Source organism: Ceratosolen solmsi, unplaced genomic scaffold (assembly GCF_000503995.2).
Source record: "Ceratosolen solmsi marchali unplaced genomic scaffold, CerSol_1.0 scaffold56, whole genome shotgun sequence".
NCBI lineage: Eukaryota > Metazoa > Arthropoda > Insecta > Hymenoptera > Agaonidae > Ceratosolen > Ceratosolen solmsi.
This window is the reverse complement of record NW_011948425.1, coordinates 5,995,725-6,013,026: the sequence shown is the minus strand read 5'-3', so window position 1 is coordinate 6,013,026 and position 17,302 is coordinate 5,995,725. Positions and strand designations below refer to the sequence as shown.

Sequence of the window (17,302 nt, the reverse complement as noted above, 5' to 3'; positions counted from 1 at the left end):
GGTGGAGCGCAGGGGGGGGGAGGGGGGGCCGGAGCGAGTCGAGGCCGCGTCGTCGTTCTCTGAACGGCACCGGGGGACGCGAATAAGCCACGCCCGCGGAGTCGGACAGTCGTTGGATGATATCGAGACGGGGGCTGGTAATCTCGATTGGACATGTCGCCGTGCCCTCGGGCTGCGCGGCTACGTGCGAAGCAGGGAGAAGAAAAAAAAATGGCGCGTAGTTGAGGCGCGCTCGCGCTGAGATCAGGGCAGCATCCGGAACGAGAGCGAGTAGGTGCGCTGGCCAAGTGGTGGTGAGGTCGGCGTTGTCGAGCGAGGAGTACGACTATGTCGTCGTCTGGGCCGGAGAATCTTATGGGAGCCGCGAGCAGTGACGACGGCTTCGATTATCTCTTTAAGATCGTGCTGATTGGCGATTGTGGGACGGGCAAGACCTGCATCGTTCAGAAGTTCCGATCCGGCAATTTTATACAGAGGCATGGCTTCACCATTGGCGTTGACTTTTCCATGAAAACCGTCCTCGTTGATGGTAAACGCGTGAAGGTACGTTGTACCGAGGGTCTTTTCGCGAGCAACGAGTGCTTGGAGGTTAGATGGCCCGCTTTGTTGTTGCTCCCGCAGTTATGTTATATATTGTAGCTTCTGGATCCTCTGGATCGCGATTCTTGTCCATGATGGGGCATGAGCTCGCAGCTAAGATAGCGGACGCTTATTAATACCGTCGTTTTATTTGTAGTTGCAAATTTGGGACACGGCTGGCCAGGAAAGATTTCGCACGATAACGCAAAGTTACTACAGGTCGGCTAATGGTGTAATATTAGGTGAGTTATTGCGACAGGAATGAAAAGTGGTATTTGTCTTTGAATAATTACGAATGTTCAAAGTCCGTTCGTATAATTTATACAGCTATTTTCAATTTACAGTTTACGATATCACAAAGCGTTCGACTTTTCTAAGCTTACAAAGGTGGATAGATGAGATTCGAAGGTATACTTCCTCTCATGTATTGTTAATTTTAGTAGGCAAGTCTTTTATTGAAATACATCTAGCGCCGCGAGTCCGTTAACTCAAAGACACTTAATAAATGAATTTCTATTGTATAGGTAACAAGTGTGACTTGGAGGAGGCGAGAGAAGTTAAGAGTTCCGAAGCCGAAACTGTTTGCGAATATCTTCCTGAAGTCTTTCGCAATGTGGAAACATCGGCAAAAGAGAATACTAATATCGATTCTATATTCTTCTGTTTAGCCTCCGAATTGAAGGTACATCAATGTACTATAAATTAATTATTTGAATTTTATCGATGAGAATATTCTGTTGACAAAAGTCACGTTTATATAGCGTTTCAAGTTACATATTTGAATGAAACATAAAAATGTACAACGCATTAAGATTTAATTTTATGAATAATTTGATATTTATGTTTTATTTGCATATTAGAGACGCCATGAAAATCGTCAAATCAATACAGATGAAAGTGGAACTGTAAAATTGGGCAATGGACGTAATCTTTCCACTTGCTCAATGTGTTCTTATAAACTGTCGTGAGTTAAGAAATTCGCTGCTCTTCGTCATTAACAACAACGTATTTTATGGAATCTTGTAATAATACTTAGTTTTGAAGATAATTTAACGATGTAGTATAGCGGAAGTTGAATTGACAAACGACCGAATGAATTGTGAAAGGAAGCTCGATCAAAATATTACTTAAATAATAGCCAATATCAGTCAAATTACAGGTGAAAAGTCGGTCAACTTTAATTTGAACAACAATTTACTATAATGATTAATGCGCAATGAAGGAGCGGGGTAATGTATTTTTTACTTTAATTGAAAATTACTTAATTTGCCTGAAACGTTTGATTAAATTATTACATAATAGACAAAAAACAAAAGTGCCCTAACGGTAGAAAACATAAAGCTTTAGTCACTTATATAAGAGGAGCACATTTAGATGAAATAATCAAGTATATTTTAGAAAATATTTATAAGAGATTTGACGAAAAAAAATCTCAAAACTTTACCTTAGTGACCTGATCTAATTAGGATACTCAGTGCCTTCTTATTACTTGAACTAAGCAGTGCCACTGCATAATTCTATTTAAAGATAAATATATAAATCTACTTCAAACTTAATTCTTTTAATCCTATAGTGTATTGATGCACGTATAACGATACAACAATATGCTTCACAATGCATAATTACCAGTCAAAAATATGCGTCTTTTACAAACTAATTACAACTGCCTTGAAGCCTGTAGTAATAATAGCCTTATAAAAAATAATGTATAATTATCGTTTTCACTGGATCGAAGAATTTTAACAAATTATAATTTCTTTAAGCACTTTGCAACGATAGGTACAAGACTTTTATAGATAATTATATACATTATTAAGCTTTAAGCGTTTTATGAATTCAAATTTATATATTGTTATTAGTGTTTGTATTTGCATACGACTACTAAGTAGTCACATAATCACTATTAGTATGATTCTATGAGATTTTTTTAAAAATTTATAATGTTTACCCAGTGTTCTGAAAGTAATTACAACAAAACTAAGACTATTTTTTTAAACTATTTCTCTATTCTATGTTTTAAGAAGCTTTTGTAATTATTCTTTAGGGATGTTGATGTGAAACCAAATTTTGTTAATTGTTACTTTATTTATGTATAAAAAGCAATTTACGAGACTTTCGATATTATTGTATTAAAAGTCATTTGTTACTATAGAACAAAAAATGAAAAAAAAAAGTAGTCAATTAATGCTTAGGTATTTGTGATATTGTACTTTAATGAGTTATAATGCAAATAAAATTCGAAATTGAAATTACTAACTTAGAATACGTTTTATTTATTCGTACAAATATAAAAATAGTTATAAGTTAGCCTGATACATTTTAAGTTTAACTATCGTTATCACAGATTACTTAGAGAGAATGAAAGTATGGAGAAAATAAATATAAAACAAGCATAACAAGAAATAATATTTATTTAATAATTTCGGATTTTATGTGTAACTAAAAGTAATAATTTTAAGAAACCTTCACCAAACTTTTTAAATACAAAGTATATATATATATATGTATATATATATATATATATATATATATATAAATATGTCGATATCGCTCTTATCGATTGAATAATTTTTTTGTACAATTTCTTATTGCTTTTTGACAATGTAAATAAACAAATAATTACTAATGTATGCAATTAATTAACATAGTATTTATACATTGGTAATTGCAAAAATAAAGAAACTTTTCATTGGTTGATAAATTAAACATTCTTGTCATTATAAATAAATAATCAAATAAAACATTTCACATTATAACATAAAAATATAAATAAACATGTAAAGGGTGAAAGAATAAAAATAATGGTATAAAAATTGCCATTATGAATAAACATAAAATTTTCATAATCATTTGCATAATCATTATAAATTTACAATAATGGTAACAATCATCATCTTCTTTCACCTTGGTTCAATTTCATTTAGAATTTGTCCGTATTATATCAAATATTGACTCTAAAGGCACTTTAAAAATGCTTAATTTCATTTCATGCTCAGTAAGCTTATAAAACTTTAAATATAGTTATCCTATCTATTTAGTTACAAACATTTCGCGTACAAAATTGACAATTATAAATAAACAAGTTTATTCTTCTTCAATGGGCTTGGCTCTTTGAAAAAAGAAATTTGTTTACAAAGAGGTAATAATATACATTCAACTAAGTATTTGACTATATCTAAGAAAAAACGTTTGTGAAAATAAAATAAAGTAATATTCGAGACAAAATGCACGATTTAGTAATTAAATTGAAAAAATCTTATTATTTATTCTTATTGGTTCTGTGTAATAAATAATTTTTTGATGTGCCCCAATTCCCCCGTGACTTCTTAATCATAATTTATCAAGATATTTGAATGAAATTGACGTTATGAAATTGACGTTTCAAACTTACTAACTAACCGAAACAATGGATAATAATTATAAATAAACATCCTATAATTATAATAAGCATCCATTAAAATTTTACTTACATGCAAATATTATGCGTGAAAAGTTGTAGTTATTAACATTTTTTTAAATTATTTATTATCGTATCAGATACATCGATAATAGGTGTAAAAAAAATTTTCTTATAAATTTTTAAATTGCTTTTAAATTACTTTAAAAATTCGTTTTTCACTAACGTTTTTCCTCGATTGATAAAATATAATTATTTTAAATTTGGTATTCTTCTATAAGTTCTTCTGTACATTTCATCAATTTTTACAAGATAATAGGTTCCTGGGAACATATTATCAATACTGCTTTGAGGCTCAAACGGTATAGTGTGGCAATTCTTTTCTCTTAATTCTAATATTTTAGTATAATCTTCGGGATTTACTTGCTGTCTTGTTTCCAATTGAGACTTGACGTAAGAGAGATTTGAGACTAATCTCATTAGCGGCGAATCTTCGGATACGTTTTTAGTTATTGTCAATGAATACATACTAGATGCAAGACCAGACCCATAAGAAAATATTCCAACTTTATTTCCAGCTAAAGCCTCGATTGGCTTATCGATTAAAAGTGACATTAGTCCAGAATACACGGACGGTGTGTACATATTTCCTACTTGATTAGCTATGTACAAACTAGGTTTAGTTTTTTTCTCAAAGTCATCTTTACTTAATATCATAAATGCCTTTTCTACATCACGATCAAAGTAAGTATCCTCCAATGTGACGTTGCTGTATTTTTGTAAATCCACGTGATTCTCAAAAGACTTACTTTTTGATGAATTCAAAAAATCAACTAATGTTAATCTAGCAAATGATTTTTGAACAAGTTTACAGTACGGCGAATGGAAAAGAACTGCGTCAAAATCGCTCAGTGTTACATTATGATCAGCCTGTTTAGCCCTTACTTTCTCACAATACCTTTGATAACAGGTATCTAAAGAACTGAGATAACACTGAATCGAAAGCTTCCCATCAACGACAGGATACTCGGAGCGCAAATCTGGCTTATAAAAATCATAGGCGTGTCTCATACAGGATGCACGAAGTCCACGATCGAAAATCAGAGGTGCATCGGGACCTACCAGCATAGCGATGGCTCCTGCACCTCCCGTAGGCCTAGCGGTACCACTCGCGTAAACAGCATTATCAGCCGCGACTACAATGGCCAGTCGTCCATCCCAGGCGCTACTTTCTATCCAGGAAATGGCATTGAATAAAGCAGCGGTCCCTCCGTAGCAAGCATTGGTTGTATCGATGCCCTCCAAATCTGTATTACCCGATGGCTCGAACAGCTGCATCAAGCAGGATTTAACCGATTTACTTTTATCCAGTATGGTCTCAGTGCCAACTTCCAGTCTTCCAACGTCCTCCGGCTTAATACTATATCTATCCAGCAATCGATGCACGACTGTCAAACACAATGAATTTATATCTTCTCTATCATTGCAGAAGCCCATCCTGGATTGTCCAAGACCAACCGTATACTTCCCCGCTGACACTCCATCAAACTTCTCCAACTCTGTCTGTTCCACATACTGGGCTGGGAAATAAACTTCCATTGCCTTGATACCCACATCCTTAGGCCACATGATTACACAAAAAGATAGTTAATATTGATAATACCGAGTACTAATCTCCCTTCAAAGAGCGCGTAATTTTCCTTAAAAAAAAAAAAAAAAAACAAACTTTATAATACCGATAAAGCTTGTTACATCATTGTCCTAAAGTAAGCAGTGAAATAAAGTGAAAAGGGAGAGAAAAAACAACGAGGCTCCGGCGTGAATTTACGTAATGTCACGACGAGAGAGCGAGGACAGGACGCTGGAAAAGGAGTCGTTCGAATGTTTCTCTTGAAAAAAAATAGAAAATAACGTGTCGTCTTCGTCTGGTCGTTATACAAACAGCGACGGCTAAAGGCGAAGCCGGAACGGAGCGGCACACGCGCGCGCGGACGTTCGTATTGAGGTTAGAAGTGAAACTCTCTCCCTCCGTCCGCAGTTGAGTGAAAATCACGGTCACTAGGTGAGAGAGCCTCTCTACTCTCTTGACGCACACTCACCTTTTTTTCGGTTGACCCGGAGAATCGACACAAACACGACATACACACGCTCTCTCTCTCTCTCTCTCTCTCTCCCTCTCCTTCTCGCTCTGTCACTCGCTCACGCGCACTCTCTCTCTCTCTCTCTCTCTCTCTCTCTCTCTCTCTTTATTTCTCTTTCTCTATCTAAACACAGACGGATATTTATGCATGCATGCGCTCAAGTGCATACAAAAATTTGTATAGATATAAATATATACGTAAGTACGCGGGGAATGTATGTTGGGTATATCAGGATATTGTGCGTGCGCGTGGTTTCCAATGCGAAATTTCACTTTCCTCCTGACAGTTGTTCTCCTTGCCAGGTCCTTGTTCCTCAATGTCCACCTCCAGTCAAGATCTTGGCTACTTATATTTTCCTATACCGTGCGAGTGTTCTTGACGATCCTCACGAGGGTTCGCGCACGATTGCCTCGATCGAACCACACTAGCCACGAGCCCTCGTCGAAGTTTCGCGTCTCAACTCACAACTGAACTCCGCGCCTTTCCGATTGAACCAATATGTATGGGGGTGGGGGTCATTTGGATAAGCCTCGGCCAACTCGTCGACTTTTTAAATCCCACTTTTCACCACTCACCCATTCCCTCTCTTTCTCCTTCTCACGACACACGCACGCACGCACGTACGCACACGCACACACCATCTCTCTCTCTCTCTCACTCACTCTTTCTCACTCTCTAACAGCTACATCCCTTTCATGCCCCCTCTCTACGCAATGCATAAATACATTCGTATGTCGCTATTTCAATCTCTCTCGATACTCATTGAAAATTCCAATTCGTCACTCGAATCATATGATTACGACAAAAAAAAATTAAATTTCCATACTCACCACGTTACAATCACTTGAATTTTCAGGATACGTATCCAACTGATCAAAGGACTTAATAAAATTGTATCCGACAATCCTATTTATTAGAAGGAAAATTGATTAACCGATGGGAATGACGAATGCATGACAAGGCGAATAATGCGATCGTTTATAATAACATTTCATGTCTAGTTCTTGAGAAATAATTTAATTCAATTTATGTTAGTTGGGTTGGTTTGTTGGATTGTTATTCAAAAATTCATGAATAACATTCAAGAATGTGAAGAGCGTTTCATTCATATTCCGCTTAATCAACTATTGAATACACCAATTTAACGAAATCATTAATAAAATACTTTATGAACTTTTTTAAAACAATATTTTCGCAAAATTAAACAATAAACGTTCATTTACAGATAACATAAATTGAGGATAATACATTTTTTTTTTCCATTGATAAAGCGAGTCGTCGCGTCATTAAACACACATGCATACTTCAAAAACGCCAGAAAATTATATTTTACATTACATCTTCAAACGACGTACGGCACGATACATTTATCAAAAAACTTAGTCGATTCTTTTTCGGAACCGAATAAGCTCTCCCTCGTGCCACTATCCTCGTGATGTCATTCAATCGTCTGTATAATGACAATTTATACACCGACGATTTATATCCCATTCTATCACTCCCCTCGCACTTTCATATCATCCGTCCCGTCGATCAATAAACTCTCCGTCCGATTAATCGATCCACTCCATTCTCGATCCATTCCAATAAGCGCCACACTTTCCATAAAGGACAGTGCCGATCTCTCCCAACAATACCATCCATATCCATGTACGAACGACTAATGCACGAGTGAGATGCCAAACACGATTATGGCTAAGGTCTATTGCCATGGCATCTCTCTCCTTAAATAACCTTCTTCAATGTTATTTCCTCAAAAATCTTGCATCCATCGTTTGTTTAACACACCTCTCGATCCCTTCCATTATTAATTCATTGCTATTGCTATTATTGTTATTGTTATTATTATTATATGCTTGGAACGTCTCGTCTCGCTTTCCCTCCTCTCCTACTCGCTCTCGCGCTACTTTGATCTGCGTTCTTTTCACGGAGGCGGCATTAACCGATGGAGATGGCCGATGTGCACCGATAATCGATTTTTTGCCCCGCGAATCACCTTACAGGATACTATCGACAAACACGTCAGCCATATCTTTCTTTACATATCGGCTACGAATTACAATAGTATATTTCTCGGAACTCTCGACTCTGATTTATTTTTACGCTTTTCTTATTCAAAGGCTAATGTCGAGCGTTCGATTTACGTTCGAAAACGGCCGCTCTAGAAATTTTTTCGAGGCCTTGCTTCGACTTTATGTATTATCATTGGTAACAGAACCAGATTCCCGTGTTACTGTCCCGCTTCTTGCTTAACGATTTTGCATAATTGACGTCCTCCTTTGCTAAACACGTGCGAATGCACTTCAATATATTTTTGACTTACTATGAATACTTAACTGACTTACCCTCACTTCACGGCATTTTATATCTAATACATAAAAATTATTATTTATTTTCATATTATCGAAATGACTACTGTCGAATCTACAAGTTAATGTAATTTCCAATTGGTAATATTCTCTTCAACTGACTTATACGTCTTGTTAAATGTCTACTTTAATTTTTATATTATTTTTCAAGAATACGACTGAAGAAGAGTATTTTATTTCATAGATGTAAATTAGTTATATTTTAAAAATTTAACTTTAGGAATTATTAGTGAGTTGCAAATTACTGCTTGTATTATCTATTGCATATTTCTTAATCTTATTAAATGATTGTAATTCTATCGTTATGAATTATGATTTCTATATTTTGTTGAAAGAATGACAAATTAAATACGTTCATATTAGATTTAACCTTGAAGAAATCATTACGACAATGAATATTAAAAGAATCTTTAATACTAAGAGAAATTAAACCATTAACAATATATATATATATATATATATATATATATATCTATACAATGAATATAAAATTTTAATATTTATACATTTTCGTACATAAGTGTACATCAAAAATAAAGAAAAAAATCTTTGTTTATCAACAAATTGTTAACAAATGTTGCTATTTCTTGAGTTTTTCTTTGATTTAAAAGGTAATTTGAGTATTTCAAGTAAAATAGATAAAATACTGTAGAAATACAATATGAAGATAATTAGTTTATTATATATTTTTAAACGCTTATGGAATATCAATAAATATTTATATAAATCTATAAAATACTTTAAAATATCAAAGTTAGGAATGGTATTAATAAATAAAAATATCAACGTACTTCGAATGTTCTGGTATATGTAATATAATTAACATAACTTTTAGATAAGTGAACATATAATGAACCATTGTTGGCTTTTATTGATTATAAATGAAATTTATTATAAGTAAACTTAAATGCACATATTTTAATAATAATAATAATGAATTACATTTCTATATATTAAATTTCATTAGTAAAAGTTTCAATGTATTTTATTGACAAATCATAAATATGTAGATAAAACGTAGATTTTTTTTACTGCTAAAATATGTATACGTAAATGTGAAATAAATATGCAAGTGATCTTCGATACGTACAATTATTTTTATATTAACTATGCGTATTCGTATTTTTGTTATTTTTTCTCGTTCCGCAAGTGAATTGAATTTTAAATTAACTGCTAAGCCAGTTATTATTTTCGTAAATTTTTTTTTTTTTTTTTTTTTTTTTTTTTTTTTTTTTTTTTTTTTTTTTTTTTTTTTTTTAGTACTTGTCAGTTTAAAGTATGAAAAATATTCAAATTTAAGTTCAATTTCCATCTTCCATTGCGTATGTATATTTTACAATTGATAAAGAACTATAATCTTCATATAAATCAAATGCTTTGAAATATTAATTGCTGCTGGAACTATATTGGCTTATCCTGACATCTAAAATCATTACAAATTAATCAAAAAAGTTAGCAATTTAATCTCTACTTTTTTTTTTTTTTTTTTTTTTTTTTTTTTTTTTAATGCTTTATCAACGCATTCCGATTTGTAAACTTTAGATAACAAAATAAAATCATTAATTGTAACGATGAAAAAATATTCGTGTATTATATCCAAAATAATTAACATTTTATTAAACATGAATAATAATTTGGCTGGTGTTTTGAAGATAATCTCGAGCGTAAAATGTACCATAATTTTTATAAAAACGGAGCCAATGGAATTGAGATATTCGAAGATAATCGCACTGACGCGACTTACATGTTCCTTAATGTATAATCATTATAATAAGTAATCCTCCATTCCACGGATTCCAAATTCAAATTATTGAAAATCTTTTATTTTACAATTGACATAAGCATAAAATAAGAAAAAGTGTCGAACAAATATAATAATGAGCATTAACGCTACTCGGTATTCGAAGCTCAACGGAAAAAGAAAGTTTCGCTCCTTTCTTCGCTTCTTTTTCAAGTTATAAATGAAAGTCGTGCTTACGGTATCATATATGTGCGTATCTCGTCCATCTTCTATCAATTTCCGAAACTCATGGAGCCTGGAGCCTTGGAATGTCGAAACATTCGTGATGATGATACGAGCTGCTATTTGTGGCACTTAACACAGAAAACCGTTAGGAGTTTCGCTTTCAAATGGACAATAATTGGCTACACGATTAACATTAATTCATGAAGCAGTAATGTCAAAATTTTCGACACTCGGCATATTTGCTCTGCCAATTGAAAGTTCCTACGTTGAAAATTAAACGCGAGTGAATTAATTACCATTTCATATACAACGATGTTTCATTAAAAATAATAATTTATGATTATCATACAATGGTATTATGGACATAAGCCATGTAATAAATAGCCTTGCAAAGTATCTCCTCCCACATCTACGTCGATCGATATAATAATAATAATATAGTAAATATGGCTTTTCTGCGCGTGTGCGTGCAAACGTTAGAGGAAAGATAAAAAAATCATAGATTATTCATCTTTTAATTGTCTGCTCATCATTTTTTCAATCAATCCACTTATATATACGGAAATCCCAAATTTACTTATGGTCCAAAGTTTCTACGGTCAAACATCTTACCGTATAAGTGCTAAAAATATAAATAGATTTTCAAAGGTTACGATTTAAATAGAAAATACTTAATGCTCAACTGATTTTATAATTCAGCTTAAAATTTATTCTTTACCCCGCCAACATACAATTCATGCAATTAACATTTTTTAAATATTTCCTCGCTTTAGAACATTATAACACTTTCTGCTGTGTTCATTACATTAATAAAGGTAATAAATTCATTAAGATTAAACTTTCAAGTTTCGGTAATTATTATCAGAGAAATAATCCTTTAAGTTTCTCTTATAAATTTTACTTAACATTATAATGATATTCAAGATGTGACAACATTTGTATACCTAACTCTATCCAACATTTGTTAATTAATTCCTCATCATCTATAAAACATACATTTTTATATATTATTCATTTACAGATACGCACGAAATAATTAATTAAATCATAATAAATAAGTAATCATAAAACAACTAATAGGCTTATTTTTAATAAAATACAAAATATCCCCGGAACTTGTGTCTATCCTAGAAAATATTTATTTATCAATTATCAATTTTCATTTATTACTTTAGCGCTGATAATAAATTCAAAATTCTGCAAAATGAAAATAAATAACTTTACGATGCAGATTAAGTACAAATTCAAAAACAATAGTATTCACAATTTTGAGGACTAGCAAGTGTAAATATTTTTTTTTTTTTTTTTTTTTTTTGTTTTAATGTAGCATTAATAACATTTAATCTTATTGATCAATCTAATCGATTAGAATTGAATTGTATAAAATCTGCGCAACTGCACTGTACTTACCTTAAAAAATTTCTCTACAAAGTATGATAACAATAAATAAGTATGCCGAGGAAATTACAAGGTAATATTTGCTGCCGCAAAATTTTTTCCATCTGCATTTAAATTCTAATTGATTTTTAATACAAAGATATACTTACGGTTTTATTATAATATCAATAATTATCATGAATACATAAAGTCGAAGCAAGGCCTCGAAAAAATTTCTAGAGCGGCCGTTTTCGAACGTAAATCGAACGCTCGACATTAGCCTTTGAATAAGAAAAGCGTAAAAATAAATCAGAGTCGAGAGTTCCGAGAAATATACTATTGTAATTCGTAGCCGATATGTAAAGAAAGATATGGCTGACGTGTTTGTCGATAGTATCCTGTAAGGTGATTCGCGGGGCAAAAAATCGATTATCGGTGCACATCGGCCATCTCCATCGGTTAATGCCGCCTCCGTGAAAAGAACGCAGATCAAAGTAGCGCGAGAGCGAGTAGGAGAGGAGGGAAAGCGAGACGAGACGTTCCAAGCATATAATAATAATAACAATAACAATAATAGCAATAGCAATGAATTAATAATGGAAGGGATCGAGAGGTGTGTTAAACAAACGATGGATGCAAGATTTTTGAGGAAATAACATTGAAGAAGGTTATTTAAGGAGAGAGATGCCATGGCAATAGACCTTAGCCATAATCGTGTTTGGCATCTCACTCGTGCATTAGTCGTTCGTACATGGATATGGATGGTATTGTTGGGAGAGATCGGCACTGTCCTTTATGGAAAGTGTGGCGCTTATTGGAATGGATCGAGAATGGAGTGGATCGATTAATCGGACGGAGAGTTTATTGATCGACGGGACGGATGATATGAAAGTGCGAGGGGAGTGATAGAATGGGATATAAATGTCCGATAATACAAATTATTATATGAATTTTTAAAATGAAAAGTATAGAAATAATTTTTTTTTTTTTTTTATAATATTCCAACGAATATAAAATATTGCAACGAATGATGGCAATATTATATTATCATTTACTCTCGATGAAATATTGGGCTACTTTGCGTTTAAGATTTAGAATTGTAAATACTAATTAATGAGTTATATAGGCGCAAATAATGTACTAGAAATACATTGAAAATGATAGTTATTTCAATTAGATCTTTTAAATTGAATTTCATTTGTGTTTTTATTGCCATATTCAAGACGAGCCAATTTCAATGCTCTGTGAGTTAAGAATTTCCCATTTCTTTGTTGCTTTTCAATTAAACCAAACGTTTTGTAATTGTTAATGTAAATCGTCTTAAAAGAAGAAAAAAAAAACGGAATATTGGATGACAGATATTGGTATTTAAACTTATACTCGTAAGTAAATATTAGTCGATATAGCATTGGGAACCAATGGCAAAAAGAAGTGAAAATAATAAAATAATTATTTCATTATTGCAATTTTGTACTTGTTCTAATTAAAAGTTAAGCTCTAATTATCGAAAGTTTTTTTTTTTTTTTTTTTTTTACATTGACTCGAAGTTTTTGTTTATAGAAAATAGTTTTTTGAAGTTTTTCCACAGCTACGATTTTCTCCTTAAAAAAGCTTTTAAATGTTTTGAAAATTAAAGTAGTATGTAGCTTTGTTCTTCCATGAGCTTTTTGACAAAATAGCTTAACGTAGGTAAAAGAGTCGTTAATAATGCCATCGAAACTCTTTTGCTTACACCTACTTTTACCATTGCAATCATTATTATCATCATTATTTTTGAGAAAAATCTTTAGTAGTTTCTAATAAACGAAATTAATGTATAATAATTAATAAATATTAATGTTAAATAGAAAGTCTATTATCTACATATCTATCTAAACTATCTAAACTATACTATAAATCTAACATACTATCTAAAAATAATATAGACTGTATAAGTTATAAAATTTTGTACGATGAATTAATTTTATCAAGTACACTTTAATAATGTAGATAATGAAAATGTTGTGAGTTAGTTGGGTTAGCAAAATTGCTGACATATCAGAATCGAAATCATTCGATATGAGCATCGATTCAAGTATGGGTGACTACGATCTTCCGAGAAATATATATATATATGTATATATATATATCCTATGTATACCATTGAACATCGTACCAATTAATTTACTAATGATCGATACCGTTTTTTTAAATATTAAACCATTTGCTTTGAAGGTTATTTCTAAGTGAATTTTTATTCGATAACTACATTGAGAAAATATAGCTGTAAATAAATAAAGTATCTAGAAGAGCAATGAGAAGGACTTGTAACTTGATACGATAATGTGCGGTCTAAGTATACTTAATATTTCTTTTATAAATAATTTTCATCAATTCATATATTTTGATATGCTTGGTGATAATTCGGTTAAACCAAGTGCGTAAAAGATATGCAAAATGAGCACGAATACAGAAATACCATTCGATTTCAAAAAATTGTACGACAATTAAAAATAATGTAACATATGCGATTTTGGATTTACCGATGAAAGAAATACAAATATAATGTTGAAGATGGTCTTTACATTCGGATTAAATATATCAAAATTCTTCTAATTATTCTCATATCTCTCTCTCTCTCTCTCTCTCTCTATCTATCAAATCTATCTATCTATCTATCTATCTCTAAAAGGAAATAAAACCTAATGAAGATAATTTTTTTTACTGAAAAATAAAAATAAAAAATAAAAAAAAATAAATAAAAGAAAAAACATTGGTATAGAAATGAGATATTGAATGGGATGAAACGAACAATTTACCAGAAGTGAAGAAAATAAATTTAAATTTATTCAGAAATAGAAAAAAGAAGAGACAAAAGATAAGAAATGAAAAACCATTTGTAAAGCATTATGTATTGTAATCTAGATTTCTATAATTAAAATTGCAAGACGCTGCGCGAGATCGATTGATTATCATAAAATCTCTACTATTAGATATTCAAGGCATTCTATTCACTTTTCCTAGAGCGGATTCTCCATGTAAATGGCGTCAATTTATCTCAGCACATTAAATACTCGAGTACTAAACGTACAATTGTCAAACAGAAATTTGGGATGCTAAATCATTGAAGATAACGGAGCGAGAAATTTACAGTTGCCGATTCGTTGCGAAGCTGCTTGAATGAATTACGAAAAGCAACGAAATAACAACGAACGTTTCAATTTGATCCCAAGGCTGACCGTTTACGGTGTAATAATATCTAGAAAATAATTGATCTATTACTCGCATTATCCATAATTTAGCAATGGTGAAAAGTTGCGCAGCGCAGAATCGGAGCAGAAAGCCATAATACCATACGTATTCTCAACGAAAGACGAAAGTGTTAACACTGCGCGTAACAACAACATGCTCGAGGAGATGGGAAAGCGTCATTGGACGGACGAACTTTTCGAGAAAGATGAAGAAGACGCGACGATGCGCGTACCTAGCAGCGGTCGTTAGATACAAGAGAAGGAAGGAATGCATATTATGACAATTCGTCACCGCGTAGCGAAAATTTAATGAGTAGTCTCCGTCGCCTAGAGGCAAGTGGTATTTAATTTTTTTTTTTTTTTGTTTCGTCGACGAAGAATGGCTTTCGAGGACGAGCTTTTACGCATTCGTCAACAGCGATTCGCATTTAAGTGAAAAAGCCGAAAGTAGCAGGAATATTCGATATCGTTGTTTTGTTGTTAAATTGACCGATCGCAGCTCTCGAGATAGTCGAGATTAGCAATTAACATTATTCTCGTATGTTGATTGAGTATGTCAGATTGATCAATTAGTTCGTAATGGTAGTGGTGTGTTCTTTTTTTTTTCTTCTTTCTTTTTTTTCTTCTTACTTCTTATAGGCCTTTATTAAAGTTTTGCTATAAAGAGTCGAGGTAAGTTTAATTAAGAGGCTAAAATGCAAAATAGAGAAAACATAGTTGGGGGGGGGGGGGGGGGAGTAAATTATTTACACGTTGCCGTTTTTGTAAAATATTTTTTGAGAAATTCAGTATTGTTGAAGGTGTCGCTATTGGAAAAAAAATTGTTGGGTCTTTATCATTTTCCGTACGTTTGGCGTGAGTTTTGCGGCTACGGCGACACACACCTAAAGATCAAATAAGCTCGTTTTCCGCTTTAAAATGTCTTACAGACTTGGTAGACGAATGAACAGGCCGTAATTTTCAAACAACGCTTATGAAGTAAATGGAAGCTGTAAAATTATAACAGACGCTCTAATCAGCAGCTCTGTGAAGTCGTTCGTATGAAGGAGAGCAAGCAAATAAGAGGATATAAACTCGTATATTCAGGCAAAGTGTTAACTAGCTGTTGTCAACATCCAATTAAGAAATCATTGCAAAGCTTTACTCGTTACATCTCGACGGCATAATATGCATCGACACTGTCCTAAAAGAGAGCGGAAAACATAACTTTGTGGACTCGGATAAATGCACAGACTGGATTTCAATGTTGAATAAGCCATGTATACGCGGGTCGTAGTAGTAGTAGTAGTAGTAGTAGTAGTAGTAGTAGTAGTAGTAGTAGTAGTAGTAGTAGTAGTAGTAGTAGTAGTAGTAGTAGTAGTAGTAGTAGTAGTAGTAGTAGTAGTAGTAGTAGTAGTAGTAGTAGTAGTAGTAGTAGTAGTAGTAGTAGTAGTAGTAGTAGTAGTAGTAGTAGTAGTAGTAGTAGTAGTAGTAGTAGTAGTAGTAGTAGTGGTGGTAGTAGTAGCAGTAGTAGTAGCAGTAATAATAATGCAGGTAGGTACAGCATACGCACGTGCACCTGCAAATGTCGGCCAGACAGACAACTTTCATTGAGTCTCCGTTTATTGAGTTCTTCGCATTCCATCGGCGTTGCTCTATGCCGCGCATTGCCCCCCTCCCCCCCCCCCCCCCCCCCCAGTCGCCGCACTCGGTCAGCTCCCTCTTTCTTGGTACAAAGTCTTGCGTTATACTGTCACGTGCAAGTAGTTTCCTCTTCGCCAAGTGTCACTCGAATGCGATTACGAATCATCAGTCAAAGAATTTTAATTACGTGCGAGAGCGATGAAACTATATTAACGCAACGGTGATATAAGATCCTGACACTGTGTATTTTAATTCGATGAACATGCGTATTCACAAATTGTTAATTATATTTTGTACTCCATACGCGATTCTTATTGCAAGATGAAATAAAAAAAAAAAGGTATTTAAATTGATTATTCTTCTTCATCTTCTGCTCCTTCTTATTTTTAATTCCAAGGCAAAGAAATAGTTGGAAAGATATTGAAACTTACCGATTAAATATAAGCACATTTAAATATTTTACTTAATTCTTTATTCTCTTATGGCCTTCAGCAGTGTTTTACGTTATATAGGGAAATGTCTATACGATGTAATATGTTGTATTTGTTTGAATTTGCCGATAAACATGTATTGTAACAAAGACATTATATATATATATATATATATATATATATATATAT

At 32.8% G+C, this 17,302-nt stretch overlaps 2 protein-coding genes across 3 annotated transcripts; one reads left to right on the top strand and one right to left on the bottom strand.

The window, feature by feature from the left end:
- The first annotated feature begins 112 nt into the window (after positions 1-112).
- On the top strand, positions 113-2,329 carry Rab19 (RAS oncogene family member Rab19). Of its 2 annotated transcripts, XM_011500497.1 has the most exons (5): positions 113-543; positions 737-821; positions 924-1,022; positions 1,104-1,261; positions 1,440-2,329. In XM_011500497.1, exons 1-5 carry the CDS (start codon positions 328-330, stop codon positions 1,545-1,547), a joined length of 666 nt encoding a protein of 221 aa, XP_011498799.1. In that variant the 5' UTR covers positions 113-327; the 3' UTR covers positions 1,548-2,329. The 2 variants fall into 2 exon arrangements, with proteins under 2 accessions (XP_011498799.1, XP_011498800.1); XM_011500498.1 differs by lacking the exon at positions 1,440-2,329 and having other exon boundaries at positions 924-987; positions 1,104-1,181.
- A 1,866-nt stretch (positions 2,330-4,195) lies between these two features.
- On the bottom strand, positions 4,196-6,128 carry Hmgs (hydroxymethylglutaryl-CoA synthase). Its single transcript, XM_011500496.1, has one exon. The coding sequence runs from the start codon at positions 5,603-5,605 to the stop codon at positions 4,229-4,231; it is 1,377 nt and encodes a 458-aa protein (XP_011498798.1). The 5' UTR covers positions 5,606-6,128; the 3' UTR covers positions 4,196-4,228.
- Positions 6,129-17,302: the final 11,174 nt, after the last annotated feature.